At 46.7% G+C, this 24,471-nt stretch overlaps 1 protein-coding gene across 1 annotated transcript in view; it reads right to left on the reverse strand.

Annotated features, from left to right (window-relative positions):
* LOC143962250 (zinc metalloproteinase-disintegrin-like batroxstatin-2) overlaps positions 1-24,471 on the reverse strand; it is a 79,834-nt gene that overhangs the window by 31,461 nt on the left and 23,902 nt on the right. Inside the window, exons 6-7 of the mRNA XM_077471571.1 lie at positions 19,602-19,732; positions 7,478-7,655 (exon numbers count right to left, since the gene is read on the reverse strand). Coding sequence (XP_077327697.1) covers positions 7,478-7,655; positions 19,602-19,732 — 309 coding nt within the window. The remainder of the gene's footprint in view (positions 1-7,477; positions 7,656-19,601; positions 19,733-24,471) is intronic.

Genomic DNA, 24,471 nt, shown 5'->3' on the forward strand with positions numbered 1-24,471 from the left:
ATACCATTTGTATTCCGTAGCGCAGTTTTTTCCCTTTTTTCGCTTCTTCAGTATAATACTGCACCTGTTTTCTGAGCGCCTGGGAGGAGGGGACTATCTCCTCTTCCTCTGACTCATCCGACTGCTCCTGATCCCTGTCCCAAGACAGGGATCTCTCCTCATTTTCAGAAGAATCATCTAAGAGAGGAATTTCAGCAGAGGGAGGGGATCTACCCCTTTTCCTGCTATCTTTCAGGGAAGCAGAAAAATTCATTATTCTCCCTTCAAAACCCTCCAATGTAGCCCTAAGGGAGTCCTCAGTGACATAAACCGGGGCTAGGACATTAGGAGAGGCTGCAAAACCTGACAGGGGCACTAACTCGTCTTGAGAGGCTGGCTCCAGTCTTGCGGGGGGGATGGTAACTTACAGGCACCTTTAGAACCCCTGGACCTAGGCGGTGATTTACCAGTGCCTTTGCTACCTCCCCCCGAGACCCTCTTACGAGGAGACATAGTCCTAAGCTACAAAGCAGAGGTACTAGTACAAGTGCAATCACTGTTGTGCTTAAAGTCTCACAATAAATATATATGCTTAAACTGCACAACCTGATGCTGAGTATGTGTCTAAGGTTTGCCTGGATCCAATCCCCTCGGATGCTTACTGCCCACAGCTCCTGTGTCTCATACTTACAGCCCCCTGACGCTCTGGGCTTTTTAAATCTGCCGCCTGCGCAGTACAGCACCGTGCACACTGACGTGCACAGCTCACAACCACACTCCCCCCTCCTCCATTGGGCCGGGAACGTACCTGGCGCGCATGCACGAGGACCGCGAGATCCAGGGGGGGGGGGGGAGAACTCCACCGGAGCTGCGTGGGACCCCCTGACTATGTGGGACCCCTGTGTTACCTTGTTGTGGCAGGGACTGCAGTGGAGACGTGAGACCTCTGGAGAACCAGGTTTCACTGAGCGTGTGTACTGAAAGGCATATAAGTATGCATCAGGCTGCTCTTACTCCCTCTAGTGGTGGAAACCAGGTAAGATATACAACTACTCAAAATGAAGAAATCCATCATATAATTACATATATAGGATTAACTTGCCTTACCTAAAGATATGTTGGTATTGCGCTGTCCCTATACTAAATAACCCTCCGAGGGTGATAAGTATAATGCCTATTTACATAAATCAATAGTGTAATATAAAAATATATATCTATAAATGTCTACTGTCAGCTTCCTGAAGTCACGTGATGTGATGTCACGCGTAGGGACGGGAAGGAAGCTGACTGTGGATGCACTTGCTGCTGATTACTAGAAAAAGGCTTTTTTCTGTCTATTAATGTGTGAGTACCCTGTGTATGAAATAATTAATAAATGCTATTTGTGAGATACTACACTATGGTATTCCCTCTCTATTAATCTATTGGGTCCTCTGGAGCAATAAGAATAAAATTCAAAGGAGAAGGTGACCGAATTTACCAGGAGAGAAGACATATAAAGAAATCTATATACCTCTATGCGAATCCCTCCATGCTATAGGTAAGGGGCCACTGCCCACTAAAGTGTGATCACAGCGGGATTAAGCACTGGGAGATCCGCACCTCAGTTTGCACAAAGCACTTGCACTTAAAGGAGACTGTTGTTTATTTATGGACTTCAATATTTATATCTTTTAATTTTTGATGGATTTCAATATGTATATTTAATCTATAGAGGCCGGATTCATTCTGATATAATGTATGTTACAGCCAGCTCTGTAGTGCGTTTACTACTATATATATATATATATATATATATATATATAGTTTTTTGTTTATTCTAAAGTTTATTCCCATGTGATCAGGAGAGGGTACCCTCTTTTTGGTCTAGGTATACTCTTTCTTATTTTCTTGTATATCATTTGTTTATTATTAGGGTGGTTCACTTATATCACCTCTGGAGAGTGTTTTCTTATTTGCACATTTATAAGATGCACTTGGTACTTTATGATCAATTCACTGTTTTTTGGCTTTGCACTCAATTGAAGCAGTTGTGTTTCTGTGGAGGTTTTCAATTGACTCTGTAGTGCGTTTACTTTTTTTTTTTTGCATTTTTTCTGCACTTTATCAAAATAGTAATTTTTTAAGAGACTGTTTTTAGTTACTTACCTTTGTTCACTTGATTTTCATTTATTTGGATTCTATCACCTTTTTGGTGTGTTTATTTTATTTTATTTAATGTAGCACTTTGCACTTTTTGATACTATTCAGTAGACATTTATAGATATATATTTTTATATTACACTATTGATTTATGTAACTAGGCATTATACTTATCACCCTCGGAGGGTTATTTAATATAGGGACAGCGCAATACCAACATATCTTTAGTTTCATATTAAGTGGATACGGTGTGATCCATTCCGGTAGTAGCAGCAGCCCCTGACATTTGATAGATCCCCAGTGGTAGCGCAGGAATAAAACACTATCATTTAAACTTCCCTTACCTGTCCTCGCTGCAGGAATTGCTGAAACAGACAAATTCCAGCCTTCACCCATCACGGCGGGCAATGTTAGCCAACCTTCAGGTTTATCTGGGGCTCTTTCTCGGAAGAGCCTCCTACCTGGACCATGTAAAAGACTCTGCCAGAAACGTTTGTGCACTCTGTATAAACAGTAGACCAAGTCTGGTTTTCCCAGAGCCCAGTCTTTCAATAGGAGAGGACTTGCAGGCCAAACCTCGCTTCTTCGGCTGACGAGGCCCGGGTACCATACCATCTTGGGAGTCAAATATCGGCCCGAGGTATGGATCCGGTTTGTTGTAGCCCTTAGGCCCCCACAGGGACCTGCACAGAGCTAAAGTTTTACGTGACCAACCACCATAGACACTGGTGAAAAAACTGAGGTGCCTCCCATATGGGAGGGGTTATATAGGGGAGGAATTCTCCTTAATTGGGGTTAACCAGTGTCCAATCACCAGAGGTGCCTATATAACCCACTATGTAATGAAGCTCCTGTGTTCCGTGATGTATGATCAAGGAAATTGGTTCAGCTTTAAAGGAGATGTATGGGGTTCATAAAAAAATAAACATACAAACTCACCTCTATGCTGCAACATGGGTATGATGCTGCAGTTGTCTCGTGTCAGCTCTAAGCCCGAGAACTGGGCAATCACATAATTATTCTTGGTCTGCTTAGAGCGGAGGACAGTGACTGCATACCTCCCAACAGTCCCGGATTGGGTGTGACTTTCCCACATTTATAACTCTTTCCCGCTATCCCGCTGTACAAGGACTTTGTCCCACATCACTCCATAGGTTAATTATGGAGTACCTTACAGCTCAAGGGTGAATATCAAGCACAGCCAGGGATTGGCCAGAAAACCCGCTGGATGTGGTCTGTGCAGCTGCAGCTGTCAGATTAAAGCCTTGATGTCGGGGATGGGTGGGACTGCTACTCACACCCGCTCCTTTGTCAAGCAATCAGCTCTGCACTCACAGCATGGCTTCTGTTAAAAGTAACAGCTGAGCTCTCCCCAACGGCTGCTATAGCAGGCTCCCTGCTCTACACTGAGAGCAGGGAGAAGAGCTGGTCTGTGAGTGCAGAATGATGGAGGGAAATAGGGGAGGAAGGGGTTGATCTGCATCATTATACTTATCTCCTTCCTGCTTGGGGAGGGGAGATTGGGAGCTGGAAATGAGAAGAGTGTACAGTTAGTGCACAGAAATAGTAAACAAGGCTGTGACAGAGCCAGCAACAGAAAAGTACTTTTACAAAGATAACCATGTAAAAGATGTTAGTGCTTTGGTGAAGGGGATGGCAGAGGAGAGGTGTTGTGTTTTGTATGTGTGTGTGTTTTGTATTTGTATGTATGTGTGTGTGTGGTTTGTGTGTGTGTGTTTTGTATGTGTGGAGCTTATAGCTGAGGAGAGGTGCAATAGTGAGATGTTAAAGTGCTTGTAAACCCTAAACAAAAAAAATAAAAAAATAAAAATTGCAAGACAAAGTCATAATGAGCTAGTATGCATAGCATACTAGCTCATTATGTAATACTCACCTGAGAACGAAGCCCCCGCAGCGGGTTCTCATTTGCCGCTCCGACGGCTGACAATGCTCCCAGAGTTACTTCCGGATATCGCAGGCTCCGGCGCTGTGATTGGCAGAGCTGTGATGACGTCACTCCCGCTGGTAACGGCACAGTCTAACTGAAGTAACGGCACATACGTGCCATTGCTTCAGTTTGCTTCAGTGCGCATGTGCTGATGATGTTGGCACATGCAAATGCAGGGGATATCTCCTAAACCATGCAGGTTTAGGAGATATCCAGTGTAGCTACAGGTAAGCCCAATTCTAGGCTTACCTGTAGCAAAAAGTAGTTGTAAAGGGTTTACAACCACTTTAATAGATGAATGGACTCCATACCTAGCGCTCTCTTGAACCCTGTGCATAACTTTCTCCAGAACCCACCTTTCTGTATGTAATGCTCTTCAGAACCCTGTAGTCTGTATGTAACACACTCTAGATCCATGCACTCTGTACATAACACACTCCAGAACCCTGTACTTGGTACGTAACACACTCCAGAACCCTGTACTCAGTACGTAACACACTCCAGAACCCTGTACTCAGTACGTAACACACTCCAGAACCCTGTACTCGGTACGTAACACACTCCAGATCCATGCGCTCTGTAAGTAACACACTCCAAAAAGCTGTACTTGGTACGTAACACACTCCAGAACCCTGTACTCAGTACGAGACACACTCCAGATTCCATGCGCTCTGTATGTAACACACTCCAGAACCCTGCACTCTCCTGCACTCTGTACACAATGCACTACAAAACTCTGCACCCTGTGCATAACACACTCCAGAACCCACCTTCCTGTACATTACAGAAGCCAGAACCCTGCACTCTGTATCTCACACTCTCCTAAAATCTGTACCCATTAAGACCCTCCTACTGCTAAGAATTTGACCACACCCACTTTTGCCCTGGTGAGCGTAGCACGCTGCCAGTCACTTCCTACCTTAAAGGGGTTGTAAAGGTTAGTTTTTTATTTTCTAAATAGGTTCCTTTAAGCTAGTGCATTGTTTGTTCACTTACCTTTTCCTTCGATTTCCCTTATAAATGTTTTTTATTCTTTGTTTTCTTTGTCTGAATTTCTCACTTCCTGTTCCTCCTCAGTAAGCTGTTCAGTAAGCTGTTCTGGCTGACTAACCACCAGCTCGGATGATGGTGAGAAGTTTACTGAGGAGAAACAGGAAGTGAGATATTCAGACAAAGAAAAAAAACATTTAGAAGGGAAATCGAAGGAAAAGGTAAGTGAACCAACAATGCACTAGCTTAGAGGAACCTATGTAGAAAATAAAAAACGAACCTTTACAACCCCTTTAAGTGTCCCTCATTCTGAGGGACATTGCCGGAAAGAAATTTCCCACGCACATTCGTGGGAGTGACGACATCGCGGCTCCGGCCACTCACAGCGCCAGAGCTGCGTTACCCAGAAGACACAACAAGTAAAAATGTCAGCTCCCTCGGCATCGACAAAGATCACCTGCTGACGCCTTGTTCTAAGGTGAGTATTTCATGAGTATATGCGCTGCATACTAGCTCATTATGCCTTTGCCTTGCAGGTTGTTTTTTTTTTTAAAGGTGCGGGGTTACTACCGCTTTAATGCATTTAATGCATTAAAGTGGTTGTAAACTCAATTTTTTAACTTTTACCTACAGGAAAGCCTATAATAAGGCTTACCTGTAGGTAAAAAAAATATCTCCTAAACCTGTATGGTTTAGGAGATATTCCCCTCGGTATGCGCCGCTGACTGCAGCGGCGCATGTGCACAAGGGGATTCTCGGCCTCAAAATCCGACAGTGGCCGACCGGCCGGAATGAAATCTCCCACGCGTACGATATCGCGGCTCCGGCCACTCACAGCGCCAGAGCCGCGATACCCGGAAGAAACGCAGAGGGAGCATGTCAGCTCCCTCGGCGTGGATTGGGCCAGATGTCGGGCCTCATTCGAAGGTAAGTATTTCATAATGAGCTAGTATGCGGTGCATACTAGCTCGTTATGCCTTTTGCTTTGCAGGTTTAAAAAAATAAAAAAATGAAAAATTTGCGGGTTTACTACTGCTTTAAGATAAAAAGCCTTCTGTGTGCAGCATCCTCCCTCAGCCCCCTAATACTTACATGAGCCCCATCTCTGTCCAGCAATGTCTATGAGTATCTCAGCTGTCCCGGACTCTCCCTCCTAATTGCCTGAGACACAGTAGTGGTGCCATTAGCTCCCGCTACTGTCAATCAAAGACAGTTAGCCAATCAGGAAAGGGGGCAGGGCCGAACCACAACTCTGTGTCTGAATGGACACACAGAGCTGCAGCTCAGCTCAGGTGCCCCCATAGCAAGCTGCTTGCTATGGGGGCACTCAACAGAAAGGAGTGGCCAGGAGCACAGAAGAGGCACCCAAGAACAGGAGGATCTGGGCTGCTCTGTGCAAATCCACTGCAACACAGAAGGTAATTATGACATGTTTGTTATTTTTATAGGAAAAAAAAATTGACTTTACAATCACTTTTAAGCCTATACACACTATCAGATTTTCTGCAGATTCTTTCCTTCAGATTTACCAAAACCATTTAATATGAGGTCAAACCTTAGGAGTTTCAATTTGTATGCAATCAGGCAGGCCCTTCCTACATAGTTTTGGTAAATCTGAAGGAAAAAATCAGCAGAAAATCTGAAAGTGTGTATGGGGCTTAACTTTCCATATTTGTTCCAGGTTTTTCTCTCATAACTACGGAAACCAGACTAAGCCAGGTAACTGCCAGAAAGAGTGGTTAGCAATGGCAACCTACTTATTTCCCTTATGACAAATTTCCATTACAGTGACTCTGTTGTTCTCTAAGAAAAATCAAAAGAACTGCTTCCTGCAGTAGAAAACTGTGAATACGTACCTCCCTGGCAGACAAGTGAGTCTGAATTCTGTTGTCTTACAGCACTACAACTTCCAGCAAAGGATTCAGCACTCAACAGTTCTGGAAGTGCTGAATGCTCATGTCTCCCTCTATGGCTCCATCATCCTACAGGACAAAATAATAACTTAGGGGCCAGTGGGAGGAACTACCAAGTGCTAAAGGGGGTGCAGATATTCAACATCCTGGAAGTGTCAAAGCCGAATTTGCACATCATCTGATGATTTTAGACCTGTTTTGCCCCAATATGTTCAACACAATATACAAAAAAAATAAAAATAAAAAGGAAGCAGGTAGACATTTGCAGTACCTTACCTGAGGGAAGGGGAAAGATTAGCTATCAGACAAGGATTTTGGATCTTTATTATCACTCTCTCAAACCTTGACACATAATTATTGTCTAATCTTCTAAACTAGCAAAACCAAGTCTTTACCCGTCTTTACTCAAAGTTTAATGCATTGAGCAAGAAGGCTGGGATATCTTGCTGTGTCTCTCCAGCACACCCCTTGTTCAGTGGAGATATACAGATATAATTCTGGTTACCTGTGGCTCTCCGCAGTCACACTGCTCTTCACTTTCAATGAATTTATTACCACAAACGGCTGGAGACAAGATCTGAGATGAGGTTGGCATGTTTAGCAGGCAATCCGGGTAACTATCATAGATAAAGTTCCTCAGGTCAACTATGCTGCAACCGCTGAACTTGAGTGGAACGTCAGAGCTGACATTATTATAAAATAAAAACAGAATAAAATCTACAACATCAAAAGATTACATAGCACAGTGGACAAACAGGTATGTTAAGCCCATCAACCAGTTAGAAGTCTATTTTTAATTTCTAGCCAATAAAAATGTGGTGGTTGTTGAAAGCATAAGTCATAACCACAAGAAGAATAAATAATTCACGGTTGACCGTCAGTATGTACTTATTTACTAGCTGGATGCAGCCATATACATTACAGCAGAGATATGCAATCAGCGGACCTCCAGCTGTTGCAAAACTACAAGTCCCATCATGCATCTGTCTCTGGGTGTCATGCTTGTGGCTGTCAGAGTCTTGCTATGCCTCATGGGACTTGTAGTTCTGCAACAGCTGGAGGTCCGCTAATTGCATATCCCTGCAGTAAGCACTGCCTCACTGTAGACTGATGTTTCTTTTCATCTACAAGTGGGGAATCTAGTATGTTACTATAAAAAAGGACCTTTTAACCACTTGCCGACCGCCTCACGCCGATGTACGTCGGCAGAATGGCACGGGCAGGCATAAGCACGTACATGTACGTGCTTTGCCTCCCGCGGGTCGGGGGCCCGATCGGGCCCCCGCCCGGTGCCTGCGGCGGTCGGTTTTCGTTCGGGAGCGATCCCGGACGAGGGGACGGCCATTCATTCATGGCCACCCCCTCGCGATCGCTCCCGACGAATGGAAATCCCCGGTGACATCACTTCCTCTCCTGTAATGTAAACACAGGAGAGGAAGTGATGTATTCTCTCCTCCGTGTCGGTATTTTTCGTTCCGACACGGAGGAGAGCGGATCAGTGAGTTGCACCAACACATCCCACACACAGTAGAACATGCCAGGCACACTCACACCCCCCCTTTACCCCCCGATCACCCCCCCAATTACCCCTGCCCCCCAGTCACAGTGACACCAATGTCATTTTTTTTTTTTTTTTTTTTTTTTTTGCATTGGTGTCATTTGTGACTGTAATAACTGTTAGGGCAGTTAGGGTTAGCCCCCTTTAGTTCTAATGTACCCCCCTAACCCCCCCAATAAAGATTTAACCCCGTGATCACCCCCCGTCGCCAGTGTCACTAAGGCTGGGTTCACATTGCAGCGGTTTATGAGAACGAATGTGATTCGCACCGCACTGCAGTGCAAATCACATCCGATCTCTGTGCGATTCGAGTTCAGCCATTCGCCGCACCCGCCGCACCCGCCACACCCGCCGCACCCGCCGCAAATTCGCACGGGACCCTTTTTTTGGCCCGCAGCAGAATCGGATCGCATGGGTGTTCACACCATGCGATCCGAGTTTGCAGATCGCACTGCGATATGCGAACTGATCTGGGGGTGTCAGTAACATTTCACTGACACTCCCAGCAGTTCGCATAGGGCAGTGTGAACTGCCGCCGGGAGGCATGCGATGCGGGAACCCGCCGCGGATTCGCGGCGTTTCCGCATCGCTCCAGTGTGAACCCAGCCTAATAAGCGATCATTTTTCTGATCGCCGTATTAGTGTCACAGGTGACGCTAGTTAGGCAGGTAGGTATTTAGGTTCGCCGCAGCTTTTTATAGCGCTAGGGACCCCCATATACTACCGCATAAAGCCCCCTGATTGCCCCCTAGTTAACCCTTTCACCAGTGATCACCATATAACTGTTACAGGTGACGCTGGTTGGTTAGTTATTTTTTTATAGTTTCAGGGCACCCGCCATTTATTACCTAGTCTCACTAGTGTACCCCTAAATTTAGGGGTGTCTACTTTCTAAAATGGGGTCATTTGGGGGGGGGGGTTTGTGCCATCTTGGCATTTTATGGCCTTCAAAACTGTAACGCCCTTAGAAAGCCTGAAGGCGGTGCTTGGTTTTTGGGGCCCCGTACGCGGCTAGGCTCCCAAAAAGTCCCACATATGTGGTATCCCCGTACTCAGGAGAAGCAGCAGAATTTATTTTGGGGTGTCATTTCACATATGCCCATGGCATGCATGAGCAATATATCATTTAGTGACAACTTTGTGAAAAAAAAAAAAAAAAAAAAAAGTTTGTAATTTTCCCGCAACTTGTGGCAAAATATAAAATATTCCATGGACTCAACATGCCTCTCAGCAAATAGCTTGGGGTGTCTACTTTCTAAAATGGGGTCATTTGTGGGGGTTTTGTGCCATCTTGGCATTTTATGGCCTTCAAAACTGTAATAGGTAGTGAGGCGTGAAATCAAAAATTTACGCCCTTAGAAAGCCTGAAGGCGGTGCTTGGTTTTCGGGGCCCTGTACGCGGCTAGGCTCCCAAAAAGTCCCACATATGTGGTATCCCCGTACTCAGGAGAAGCAGCAGAATTTATTTTGGGGTGTCATTTCACATACGCCCATAGCATGTGTGAGCAATATATCATTTAGTGACAACTTTGTGTAAAAAAAAAAAAAAAATTTTTTTTTTGTCATTATTCAATCGCTTGAGGCAAAAAAATAAAATATTCAATGGGCTCAACATGCCTCTTATCAATTTCCTTAGGGGGTCTACTTTCCAAAATGGGGTCATTTGGGGGGGTTTTGTACTGCCCTGTCATTTTAGCACCTCAAGAAATGAGATAGACAGTCGTAAACTAAAAGCTGCGTAAATTCCAGAAAACGTACCTTAGTTTGTAGATGTGACAACTTTTGCGCAAACCAATAAATATACAATTATTGACTTTTTTTTTACCAAAGACATGTGGCTGAATACATTTTGGCCTAAATGTATGACTAAAATTGAGTTTATTGGATTTTTCTAATAACAAAAAGTAGAAAATATCATTTTTTTTCAAAATTTGCGGTCTTTTTACGTTTATATCGCAAAAAATAAAAATCGCAGAGGCAATCAAATACCATCAAAAGAAAGCTCTATTTGTGGGAAGAAAAGGACGCAAATTTTGTTTGGGTACAACATTGCATGACCGCGCAATTACCAGTTAAAGCAGCGCAGTGCCAAAGTGTAAAAAGACCTCTGGTCATTTACCAGCAAAATGGTCCGGTCTGAAAGTGGTTAATAGACAACAGTATTAATAATTGGACAGTTTCAAAGTTTAGGAAAGCACACTTTCAATATCATGCATGTGCTTTTCTTAAAGCACTGCTGTACTTTTAGTACAGTAAAATGTGCACTGAGGCCCCATGAACTCTTGGAAGCCACCATGAGTATGACTCTACCATATGAATGAATGAGACTGCAGCTCACATGTCCAGTAAGAAAAGGAGCTGGTGAGGGCTGTTTGTATGTTCCATCTTATTTTATTGATTTTGTCAAGAAAGACAGTAAAACTGTGATATATTATCCAGGCTAAGGTGGTATAATGGTTCCAATTGTGTGGATACAGATAATAGAGAGAAAAGAAATGTCACAATCCAGATATAGGAGTATGTTGTGGATGTTTTTAGTTCGAAGGGCTATGTGGCACTAAGCTGGTCCTGCATAGTGAATTATCAGAAGGTAAGTATTTAACCATGTGGCCTGTTTAGTACAGTTGCCCTTTAAAGCTGATGTTCAGGCAGATATCAAGGCCCACATTAAAGCAGAACAAAACTTTTTTTTTTTCATTTTGGATAGAGTAAGGGAGGGTTATAACCCCTTGTGGACCCCCAGGTCACCAGAACTAGTGTCCCCATTGGAAGATTTCCCCTCTATTACTTTTTTGGGGACAACCCAAAATGTTGAAATTTCTTTTACTTTCACTTTGAATGTTAATAATAAACCGGACACAATAGAGAGAGTGCATCTCCACAATGGGGACACAGACAGCAATAAAACCTGACAGGCTTTCTAATCCCTCTCCCCTCTATCCAAAACGAAAAAAAAAAAAAGTTTTGCCTCTAGTTATACTTTAATGTAGCTCCGTAGCCATAAAGTCATTATATTTTTTTTAATGTAAGCAGTATAAGTAATTTTAACTTGATATCAGTCTCTTGCATTTCCTGTACAGTAAAGCTTAGACTAGCAAGAGGAAAGCTGTACAAGAAGCCAACAGATATGTTGAGATGTTCATGAGTTATCAAGGAGCATACTGATAGGATGAGGGATCAGAATGACAGAGATAAACTCATCAGTCAGGCATGTGATGTGGGGCAGAACTGTGTAAATCTTAAGCCTCGTACACATGATCGGATTGTTGGCCAACAAAACCATGGACTTTCGACTGAAGGGGTTGACCCAAACTTGTCTTGCATACAAACGGCAAGGAATTGTTGGCCAACAAATAGAAATGTAATGACGTACTATGTTGTTTTTCAGCTCTTTAGCACCACCCTTTGGGCTCCTTCTGCTAATTTCATGTTAGTAGAACTTTGGTGAGTGTTGATTCATGCTTTTCATTTCGCACTTTTCATTTTGCGCTTTTCAGGTAACGTGTTATTTATTATTGGCCTTGGAGTTATTGCTTTGACATTATTTTTTTGGTTGAATATTAGGCTGCTTTCACACTGGGGCGGGAGCAGCGTCGGCGGTAAAGCGCTGCTATTTTTAGCGGCGCTTTACCGTCGTTTTAGCGGCGGTGTGCGGGCGCTAGCGGGGTGGTTTTAACCCCCGCGAGCGGCCAAAAAGGGGTTAAACCCGCCCGCAAAGCACCGCTGCAGCGGCGCTTTGCCGGCGGTATTGCCGCGGTGTCCCATTGATTTCAATGGGTAGGAGCGGTATAGGAGCGGTGAATACACCGCTCCTTCACCGCTGCAAAGATGCGGCTAGCAGGACTTTTTTCACCGTCCTGCCAGCGCATCGCTCCAGTGTGAAAGCCCTCCGGCTTTCACACTGGAGTTAAAGGGGGCGGTTTTTTTCAGGCGTTACACAGGCGCTATTTTTAGCGCTGTAACGCCTGAATACCGCCCCAGTGTGAAAGCAGCCTTAATGATTTGATTTGGTATATTTTCTATATTTTTGGATGCATAGAATGCACTTTTTGGTTAAGTTCTATTGTCAGATAGCATGTCTAATTTTATTTGTTTTCTTTTTTTAATGCACAATAAAAAAAATTAAGTAGGATATTTGGCTATCTGTTTTACTTCAAATGACAGTTTGGGAGTAGGCAGTTACATTAAACAAAATACAATGTAAATTGACAAGGGACACCAACATAGTTGTATCTTTGATCTAAAAAACTACGGGATAATGGTGTTGTGGTAACTTGCCCAAATAAAAAAATCAAAAGGCATAATAATAATATTCTTGATATCACTAGAAAAAAAAGCCTTTGAAAATTAGTTTTGCAATAACTCCATCAGTATCACCAGCAAAGCAGCTTCATTATTATCTCATTAAAGAAGAAGAGAATTGTACGCTGCATTTCGAGACTTCATAATTTGCCACGTCACGAACGTTAATTCTCCATTGCGAACGCTAGTTTACAAGACTGACGCCTTCTGGCTCGTCCTTGCTTCCGAGAATGCGTGTTTGTACTTTTGTCCGATGGACTGGTGTACACACACCCGGAAAGTCTGACAACACACATTTGTCCGTTGAAAATTTTAAAACCTGCTAGCCAACATTTGTCAGTGGAAAATCCAACAACAATTGTCCAATGGAGCATACACACGGTTGGATTTACCGCCAACAGCCTGTCATCGAACATTTCTCATCAGAAAATCCGATCATGTGTACGAGGCTTTAGAATTGGAGGGACAGAAATACAATAAGGTCATAAGGTCAGTAACGGCAGACTTTACATTTCGTTAAAGTGGTTGTATACCCACATTTTTAACTTTTACCTACAGGAAAGCCTATAATAAGGCTTGACAAATGTATTCAAGATATCACCAACTTCCCCCTAATTACCTTTTACTTCTTCCAACCCCTTTTTACCTATTACCCCTTTACTTTCCCCCTCTTATCCTTAATAAATAGACCACACGGAGTTTGGAGTGTAAAAAGGCCATAGCAGCCTTTATTAACCAATCTCAAAACCAAACTTAAATAACTTCAATTAAATATATATATACACCTTTTTGTAACGACAATTTCGAAACTCCCAGTCTGTTGGTCTTTGACGGTACCCCGACTTGACCTTTATCCACTTAACACTTTCCACCAGTACGCTGCGGGACCAAATTTCACCATACCAGGCCTCCAGCCGTTTATCAGCCCGGAGACAACCCCCTTTCCCGCAGTGCAAACCAATCCCGTATTCCAGCCTACCCTTCCGCTGGAATACACCAAAGGGGGGCACATACCACCTATGAGCCCCCCACCACTTCCATCACATCTGTTTTCTTGCCACCATCAAAGACTAAAGACACCGCCACAGCCCGCAAGGATGACCCCCTTAGCCTTGAGGGCCCCCCCACACCCGCAGGCCTGTTTAATCCCGTCCTGCAGGCCCCAAGCCCATAGCTCAATACCCACCGCAGATAAAGCACTCCATCCCCCCGGCAGGACATTCCCACATTAATCTCCAACTCCGTGTGCCGAATAACAAAAAACCCCAATATTAGTCACCCAACTTCCCAGAGCCTTGTTCACCATCATGCCAACTATATGGGTCCCGACTCCGATCCCGCCAGCCGCCAAGAGGTTTACCCGACTGTATCGGACTTAACCATTACCATCCCTGGGAAAACCCGTTGTATTTCCGGCACTATGCTGTCCCAGCTTATCCCAGGGTTACCCAACCACCTGATGCCTGCCTCTCCGCAAGAAATCCCAAGCTGTCTGCCTCCTGTCCTAACCCCTGCTCTCCTGGCTCCCCCCAAAAAAAAGGAAAAGAATGTCCTAGGTTCCAGACGAGGCGTAGCGACCTCCTTCTGAAAGGACATAAGGAAGCCATACAAAAAACACTTACCAACACCAGAAACTAACCCCCGTTGTGCCATATTCAGTTCCCCCTCTTTTTTATTTATTTTTTTATTTTTTGAATACCCCTCCACCAACAAGTGTGGATGCACATAAGACCTAAAACTTCCGGATTCCCACCACCCATTCCTCTTCACAGCAGCCTCATCCAACCCACATCCGGCAGCCTCTATGGCCGCCCCAATGCAGAAGGAGTGTGAGGCAAATAGTAGACACTCCAACCCACCCGCTATCAGGCATGTCTGAAACACCCCACAAATTGCAACCCGGACAAAAATCCCCTATCACTATGCATCAGCAACCGGCCATCCCCCAATGCACACCATCATATAGATATATCCACACCCCCCCTTCATGATAAGTCCTCGTCCCCAGAAGCTTCAGCATAACTCTATCCCCCTTAGACACACACGGCTCGCCATACCAGACCCCTTCTACCTTCTTCGCCGGACTGACCGGTCTGCCCCCCGAATTGCCCAGAAGAACGCAACCGAAAATCTCTGTGCGGAACAACTGTAGTTCGTAACGCGACTCACCTTGAAAACCCGTGTCTCACCCAGAATCCCATTGTGAAAACCCGCTTGCCTATGAGTGTAAATCAGGACACCAAGGTTCCCGTTTACGCTCGATGGCCGATACCAATCCCCTTCTATCCATCTGGCTGGACACAAAGTACAGTATCATTAGATCCAAAAACGGCCCTACCCAGCCGTGTAACGACTAACCCCTCCGTTCCCCACTGTACATAATGTCACCCAAGTTGGCCCGCTCACCGACCCCTCGAACCATCCTGCAATGACTCCAATGTAGTGCCCCAGCCCCCCTTTCCGGACCGGGGATCCCCACCTTCCCTGCTGTCACTGACCTGAGACAAAGAAGTGGCCCCAGCTAGTTTTAACTCCCAGAGTATGGACTGTCCGCTTAAGAATGTTCAAATTTGAACACCGCAACACTAGGTGGCCCCACGGCTGGACCAGCGGCTGAGAAAAACGCTGAGACACGAATACTTACCCGCAGAAACCCCTGTTAACGCAGGTCAACCCGATCCTTAAATCCCCACCAGTAATACCCCAGACTTCCACCGGCAGCCCACCGTTAAAATGCCAGCAGTACCAGTTTTCCCTTGAAGCTTGCCTCCGCCCCCCGACTCCGGCCAATCCACGCACTACGGACCGTGGAAATGGCCCCGTGGCCCATCGACCCCGCCGAGCCCGTGACCAAGGCCCGATCGAAATCACTTACCAGTCCATCCAGCCAAGCCAATCCAATGCCCTTGCGCTCCTCCAGGAACCTATGACAAACCCTTACAACCCCCGTACCTTCCCTGGGCAAGCTAATGAAATGTGCGGAACCTGCCCCCCTACCGAGGCCGCCGACAGTCACCTGCCCACCCTACCCAGCGGAATAATGCGGCCAGTGAAACTCAACTCGCCCCACTGACTGCAGCTGCCAAAGTCGCACTTTCTTAAGCCCCACCCTCCCCCCAATTACCACCTTGAACCCATCCACCTCATTCATCGGCAACTTGCATACCATGGCAACCCTGTCTCTTGATGCCCAAGAAACTCAGTCCCGTCGCCTGCCCCTCCATCCTGGCTGTTGTTAACAGACCCCAAAATTTAGCAATGCGCTGCAACGTGTCCAAGCGGATTGCCCACAACCAGTAGGACGGGGGGGGGGGGCCACAAAAGGAAAGTCATCCAAGGGGCGACAGATATCCCTCCAGACACACACCTTACCACCCAATCGAGGAATGAACCGAATAGGTCAAACAAGGCATGAAATAGAAACAGCCCGTGGGCAAGCATATGTCCACAGAAAACTGCACCAGTCAACAGCACCCCCAGAGGCGAAAGCTCACCGGGAGCACCTATAGCAAACAAACTACCGACGCAATGTCCCATTTGCCCGTGATCGCCCCCTGCCCACAGTACTTAACCCAACCAACCACATTGTCCAAGGACATGGAGGACCCCGTCTAAGCCTCAGGGTTTGAGGCAGCCCTCCCTGCACCCCTTAGCGGATATGCGGAAATGAATAAGTCAAGGCCGGTGAGGTTCCGACCCTGTCACCACCCCCCGCAAACATGACACGCCCAAACCCGCAAAGGCCGGGCAGCAGAAAGCCAGCCCACCAGCCCAAAGCCACCCCTTTGCCACTTCCACCGAAAACCACCCCCCCCCCCGGGATGCAGCAGTGCCGACCTCAGGGCCCGCGCCATAGGCGGGACCACCGCCAACGAACCGGGAATCCAAAACCTATCCCCCCCTATCAGGGTTCTCATTCAGGCCAGGCCGCGTCCTGTCCACCTTCGCCGAGGTTATCCCTGTGGTAAGCAGTTACGCCGCCACGCTTCCTGCCGTGAAGAAATGGGACAGGGGGTGATTACCCCCACAACCGGAGCACCCCTGCCCGAAGGACCGTCCTCCCCCAGACTTGCACGCCCCATAGAACGCCAGCACCCCCCAGTTTGGACCGGCTGGTAGTCCAGGTCCCCCCGCCCCCCCCCCCCTAAAAACGGTCCGGGGCCCTGGCTAACGAAATCAAGCGCCTTCATTGGCTGAGCTCCCCGTGGCCTCCGCCCGATATCCGGCCGAAACAGCACTACACTGCCTAAATCGCTCCTCATAACGCAGCCACGCTGTCCCACCATACCCCATAGGAGCCCCCCTCATCACGTACCCAGAACGGAACAACCCAACGCCGAGCCCCGGGAACCCATCCCGCTGGCCATGATAGCAACCCGCAACCAATCCGTGACGGGCCTGGGCATCGCACGGTGACCCCTCCTCCACCCCTCGTACTGCTCAGAGTCACCGGTTTGACCCTGTCCAGCCCAGACTCCTCGCAGGGCCAAAGGCAAACTCTCCACATACTCACCCTCACCAAGCTCGTCCCACACCTCCAGTGTCCGACGCGAGCCCTACTGCCCTCATCGCCCATGCTGACCTACGCTCCGCCACATGGCCCCACCAGATCACCTCTACCCTCGCCACACTCCCCTACTGTCGTACCTTGAGTCTCCACCGTCACCCCAGGATGTTCCCCATCCCAGTCTCTTCACCCATCCCCCAACCCGCGGCGCAGCCTGCGGGGGCACCCTCCGCTTGACTGCCAAAACCCCCGCCGTTTACCCGCGCTTCAGGGAATTTCTTCACTTCGACATTCAGAGTACCGGGCAGAAATCCCACCGCGTCAACCCCCGCCGCGGGCCTCCGCGATGCTCTGTTTCAATTAGACAGTCTGCTTCCCACTAAGCCACTCCTGCAACCCCCCAGCCCCTCTGAGAAGGTTCCCGAGTCCCCCGAGGGGCAGGGAACCGCTGCCCGCCCCCCCGGGGGGCAACTGGCACCCCGTCCCTGCCTCCGCAGTACCCCTCCCCACCAACATCCAGCATCCTGCACCCTGCTGCGTTCAAAACAGTTAGAAAGAATTTCTAAGGCTTACCTGGCTGCCAGGGCCTGCTCCCCTCAGCCGTGACTCCGGAAGCTCCCGCCGACTCGATCCTTCTACAGACCTCCACCTGCGACCATCTCGCCCTCCACCATCACCTCTGCCGTTGGTAGCATGGGCGTGACCAGCCCCCCAGGCAACTTGTGCCCAGCGGCCGTAGCTTCTCTCCGTGGCGTGGCTCATCCTCTCCCAGAGATCCGACCCTCCCCACTCCTACCGTGCAGTGTGGCTGCCACATAGCTCCGCACGGTCCCCCCCGGCCCCGACCCGTCAGCCGCCCCCCCCCCCCCCCGCAAGCCGCGCATGGGACCTGCCGACAGCGTGCGGTAGCTGCCTTGCTGGTGTCACCCGGCTCCGCCGTTCCGCCCCGTGTAGGCCCTGCTGGCGTGGAAGGGGGAACTGCTCCCCCCCGCACAGAACTCCCAGACGGGAAGTGGGCGCCATTGTGGCCAAACCCCCCCCCACGCCTCGCCAATGTGGAGGACTCCGCCCGGTACCCCTAGCCGGCAAGGAAGCTGTCCTACTAGTCGGAGGGGGCCGGCGGGTCCGTCAACAGCACCTGGAGACGTACGGAGCTCTGGTGGAGTGGCCTGGAGGAGAGCGCTCCGGAAGCTGCGAACCTCAAGCGCGTGGTTTCTCGCCCCCCCGGTGATGCCCCCCGCCTAAACCCACCTGAGGGCCCCAACTCCGCCCAAAAGCCACTCAGCTCCCCCGGATCCGTCGCCCCCAAGCACGCTGAGGAGCCCCCCACGTCCGCCACCGTGAAGTCTCCAGACCGCAACGCCATACCCCCAGAGGTGCTGTGGACATGTTCAAACTTTCTCCCTGCTGTCCTCTCTTCGTTTGCCGGGAGTCCCCGCCCACTCTATATATAACCTCCCACCCCCTTTCTGTTCCTCTCTCCAATGGCTCCTCCCCTTCCTCTTCCAATTCCATTTCTTAACCCTATAGTTGCTTTCCTTTCCACATCTGTCATGCCCGGCCCTTCATCTATTTCCTTTCTGTCTTTTATTCCGGGCCTCCCTTACCTGTAGGTAAAAAAAATATCTCCTAAACCGTACATTCCCCTCGGTATGCGCATGCGCACAAGGGGGTTCTCTCCGTGAAAATCCGGCAGCGCTCGTCTGGCCAGACTGAAATCTCCCGCGCGCATGCGCGGGAGTGACAATATCGCGGCTCCGGCCACTCACAGCGCCGGAGCCGCGATACCCGGAAGAGACGCCGAGGGAGCATGTCGGCTCCCTCGGCGTGGATCGGGCCAGATGTCGGGGCCTCGTTCTAAGGTAAGTATTTCATAATGAGCTAGTATGCGGTGCATACTAGCTCATTATGCCTTTTGCTTTGCAGGTTTAAAAAAAAAAAAAAAAAATTGCGGGTTTACTACCGCTTTAAGATTTACTTTTAACAACCCCTTTTGAGGAATTGTAATTGTTTGCAGATATTATTTTTATTTTTTTTACATTTATTTACTGTAGGAATAACATATCCCATATACTTTACTGAGAATATACACAAGTGCAACGTAAAAGTTTTTGCTGTTGAAAACACCAACATATAAATATTCATAGTCAAGCATACACACTTGCACACCAAGACATTTTGACCCTCTAGTGTGTTCTAAAATTGTCGAAGGAGAGACACAAGCATGCGGAGAACATACAATTTCATTGATATAGTATGTACCTGACACTTGGAAACATGATGCAGGTATTGGCTCCACATGTGCAGCTGGGTTTGTCATGAGTCATTCCCAGATTATGCCCCATCTCATGAGCAATTGTTGCTCCAACACCAGCTGCAGCCACGAAGCTATCCTAGGAAAATGATAAATAGGTGTCATAAGATGTCATGACACAAATTCAAATTCATGTGATGAGATAATTAATTTTTATGCATTTATTGTAATACAACCATCCTCAAAATTCAATGAACCACCTAATTTTCATTCTTCTTCTAATTGCAGTGATCACAAATTAGGTGATAACAATCATTAACATCTAATAATCTTTGGCTTCAAAATGTCAGCGAAAACACTATATATTTTACAAATCTGTATCTGTTAGTGGTCATGAATCCCAAATATGGAAATTTGTTAGCTGGGATTAAAAGACCATAATTAGAGTCTTTAGGCCCCCAAAAAAGTACTATTTTCATTAAAGCAGAGTTCCAACCACATATACATTTTTTTTTTAAATCTATGTATAATTAGCATTGGTTAGTCTTGACATTATCACTGCATTTATCAATATTTTATTGAAAAGTTACCTTTGATGCATTCTGCTTGGGCATTACCATCTTACAGTGGTGTGAAAAAGTGTTTGCCCCCTTCCTCATTTCCTGTTCCTTTGCATGTTTGTCACACTTAAGTGTTTCGGAACATCAAACCAATTTAAACAATAGTCAAGCACAACACAAGTAAACACAAAATGCAATTTGTAAATGAAGGTGTTTATTATTAAAGGTGAAAAAAAATCCAAACCATCATGGCCCTGTGTGAAAAAGTGATTGCCCCCCTTGTTAAAACATACTATAACTGTGGTTGTCCACACCTGAGTTCAATTTCTATAGCCACACCCAGGCCTGATTATTGCCACACCTGTTCACAATCAAGGCATCACTTAAATAGGAGCTGCTTGACGCAGTAAGGTCCACCAAAAGATCCTTAAAAGCTACACATCATGCCGAGACCCAAAGAAATTCAGGAACAATTGAGAAAGAAAGTAATTGAGATCTATCAGTCTGGAAAGGGTTATAAAGCCATTTCCAAAGCTTTGGGAATCCAGCGAACCACAGTGAGAGCCATTATCCACAAATGGCGAAGACATGGAACAGTGGTGAACCTTCCCAGGAGTGGCCGGCCGCCCAAAATTACCCCAAGAGCGCAGCGACGACTCATCCAAGAGGTCACAAAAGACCCCACAACAACGTCCAAGGAACTGCAGGCCTCACTTGCCTCAGTTAAGGTCAGCGTTCATGCCTCCACCATCAGGAAAAGACTGGGCAAAAATGGCCTTCATGGCAGAGTTCCAAGGAGAAAACCACTGCTGAGCAAAAAGAACATCAAAGCTCATCTCAATTTCTCCACAACAAATCTTGATGATCCCCAAGACTTTTGGGACAACATTCTGTGGACCGATGAGACAAAAGTGGAACTCTTTGGAAGGTGTGTGTCCAAGTATATCTGGCGTAGAAGGAACACTGCATTTCAGAAAAAGAACATTATACCAACAGTAAAATATGGTGGTGGTAGTGTGATGGTCTGGGGCTGTTTTGCTGCTTCAGGACCTGGAAGACTTGCCGTGATAAAAGGAACTATGAATTCTGCTGTCTACCAAGAGATCCTGAAGGAGAATGTCCGACCATCTGTTCGTGTACTCAAGCTGAAACGAACTTGGGTTCTGCAGCAGGACAATGATCCTAAACACACCAGCAAGTCCACCACCGAATGGCTGAAGAAAAACAAAATGAAGACTTTGGAGTGGCCTAGCCAAAGTCCTGACCTGAATCCTATTGAGATGTTGTGGTATGACCTTAAAAAGGCCGTTCATGCTCGAAAACCCTCTAATGTAACTGAATTAGGACAATTCTGCAAAGATGAGTGGGCCAAAATTCCTCCAGGACGCTGTAAAAGCCTCATTGCACGTTATCGCAAACGCTTGGTTGCAGTTGTTGCTGCTAAGGGTGGCCCAACCAGTTATTAGGTTTAGGGGGCAATCACTTTTTCACACAGGGCCATGATGGTTTGGATTTTTTTTCACCTTTAATAATAAACACCTTCATTTACAAATTGCATTTTGTGTTTACTTGTGTTGTCCTTGACTATTGTTTAAATTGGTTTGATGTTCCGAAACACTTAAGTGTGACAAACATGCAAAGGAACAGGAAATAAGGAAGGGGGCAAACACTTTTTCACACCACTGTACATGTGGGCAGGTGAAGCCCACAAGCATAAACTTCTGGTATGCGGTCATGCTGTATTCCCAGCATGCACGGCCCATTCTCAGACATGAGCAGTAAGTGCATGCAGTGGCGCAGGAAACTTCACAGGTTGCCATCACAACGGGGCGGTGTCATCGGAAGTGCCCGTCCCATTGTGATGGCAACGAAGATAACCCTAAGATATAACCCGCCTTTGCCCGCGTCACTTCCAGTTTTGAAATACCGCGATTGTAGCCCTCGGCGCTGCCCACTGACTCCTGGGAAATGATGCCAAACATCTCCCAGAAGCACTAGCAAACACAGGGAGGGAAATTATGTCAGGCACCTGCGGAGAGGAAGGGGCAGATTAGAAGGGACCACATAGCAACAGGCATGAAAATGTAAGTATACATTTTTTTTCCCAAAATGTCATTGGTTATGCTTATTGCTGCTGAATAATGCAAAGTTGATTTTTTATTTTTTTTGCAAAATGTTTTATTAATTTCAGCAAACAGGCCCACAAGGGCCACAATAACAAGATAAACAAAATAACAGCAATGCTGCATACACACGATTGGAATTCTGGCCAGAAAAAGACCGATAAGAGCTTTTCATCGGAAAATGCAACCGTGTGTATGCTCCATCGGAATTTAGCTGTCCAAATTTCCGCCAGCCAAAAAATTGATAGCATGTTCTCAATTTTCCCGACGGAAAAACTTTCTATCGGAAATTCCGATCGTGTGTATGCAATTCCGACACGCCAAAAATCATGCATGCTCAGATTCAACTACGAGAAGGAAGCTATTGGCTACTGACTAATGAACTTCCTTTTTCTAGTGCCGTCGTACGTGTTGTACTTCACCGGCATTCTAACCGATTGAAATTTGGTGTGACCGTGTGTAGGCAAGACAGCTTGAGCGGAATTCCGTCGGGAAAACGATCAGAGCTTTTTCTGACGAGAATTCAGATCGTGTGTACACGGCATGAGACATATATAATTACTTAAACAGTAAATCTAGTGCATGGGTGAGAATAATGTAATATAGGTATACATTGCCACACGTGCCCATGGTAGTGCGTATCTAAGACATCATGTTGCAGAGGTTTACTAGGTTAGCTGTATCCAGGGATTCGTACCAACCGCTTACTGTTATAAGTCTCTATTTCAGTATGGTTGTTCTGTTTAGCTGTGTGTAGTAATTCGGAAAAACGTATCCCCGTGCGTCCTGTCTCCTTCCATTTTCCAAATTTTCTAGCAAAACAGTATTTAGAAATAGAAAGAAAGTGGGCTAAGCCCTAAAGTGCAAAGAGAGATGTGGGGGGTGATAACGGGGTACATTTAGGTGTGGGGGGGGATTCACGATCATGGAGTTATGTGTCTACTTATTAGATGTTGTTGTCTAAACATGTGTTATGTAGTCTGATGTGGGGGGACCTCCTTGACTTAGGCGAATAATGTTCAGGTCATTGAATCTCTTCTTCTGAGGGCCTGTCCCTCTGAGGATTTAAACACATTCCACAGCTGCCATGTTCTGGAGTTTGTTTCTTCTCTATTCTGGCTAGTGAGGATTAGGGCTTTCATTTTATTAATGTCCTCTATTTTTTGGAGCCATAGCTCAATGGTAGGTGGGTGGGGGGACTTCCAGTTAATGGGGATACAGGCCTTGGCTGCATCAAGCAAGTGGCATACACCTGATTTTTTGTATACTCGTGCAGGGGTGTCATTAGCATGTAGAAGGAAGTATGCCGGGTCATCAGGAACATTGTGGTCAGTAAATTTTTTTCCCTCCAGAAGCTCAGAATCTGGGGGCAGGACCAGAAAATATGTAGCAAGGTGCCTGTTTCTTTTTGGCATCGCCAACATAAGTCTGATGTTGTGGAAAATAATTTATGTAATAAAGCTGGGGTTTTGTACCAGCGTGTGAAGATCTTGTAATTCGTTTCCTGGGTTTTTGGTACAGAGTGAAGATTTGTGTGTCAATTTGAGGATGTGCTGCTTTTTGTTGGTGGTAAAGTGGCAGTTCAGGTCTCTTTCCCATTTGGTTAGGCTTGGAGGTTGATATTTCTCTGGTGGTGCGATTAACATGTTATATGTCAGGGATAGTGTGTGTAATATCACTCCTGTCTCAGCACAAAGCTCTTCCAGCGTAGTTAGGGGTTGACTGTTGGCGTTGGGAGGAGGCATAATGTTAAGAAAGTGGGAGAGCTGTAGTGCTCTCGGGAAGTCCAGTCGGTATTGGCCATTTGGGTCTGAGAGTTCGGCGGGTGTTGCCCATCTTCCCCCATTGCTAAAATGGGAGGCTTGATGTATCCCTGTACCCCTCAGCGCATGTAACTGTGGGTCTCTCATTCCTGGTTCGAATTGGGGGTTACCTAGGATGGGTCTTAGGGGTGAGTTGCGAGAGGAGAGAAATGCCCGCAATAGTAGTTGTGTACAGATTTTAATGGTGTTGCCTATTAGTGATGGATATTTGAGATATGCTGGTAGTGTTTTGTGGCACCATGGGGCTCTATTAAGGGGGATTTCACTCTGTGCCTGCTCCAGTTGTGGCCATAGTTTGGTTTCTGTATGTCGCCACCAGTCAATAAGTCTGCTTAAATGTATTGCGTGGTAGTACATGCGGATCTCTGGCAT

The sequence above is a fragment of the Lithobates pipiens genome, unplaced genomic scaffold, assembly GCF_037356315.1.
Source record: "Lithobates pipiens isolate NorthernLeopardFrog02 unplaced genomic scaffold, aLitPip1_a1.2 Scaffold_8, whole genome shotgun sequence".
Taxonomy (NCBI): domain Eukaryota; kingdom Metazoa; phylum Chordata; class Amphibia; order Anura; family Ranidae; genus Lithobates; species Lithobates pipiens.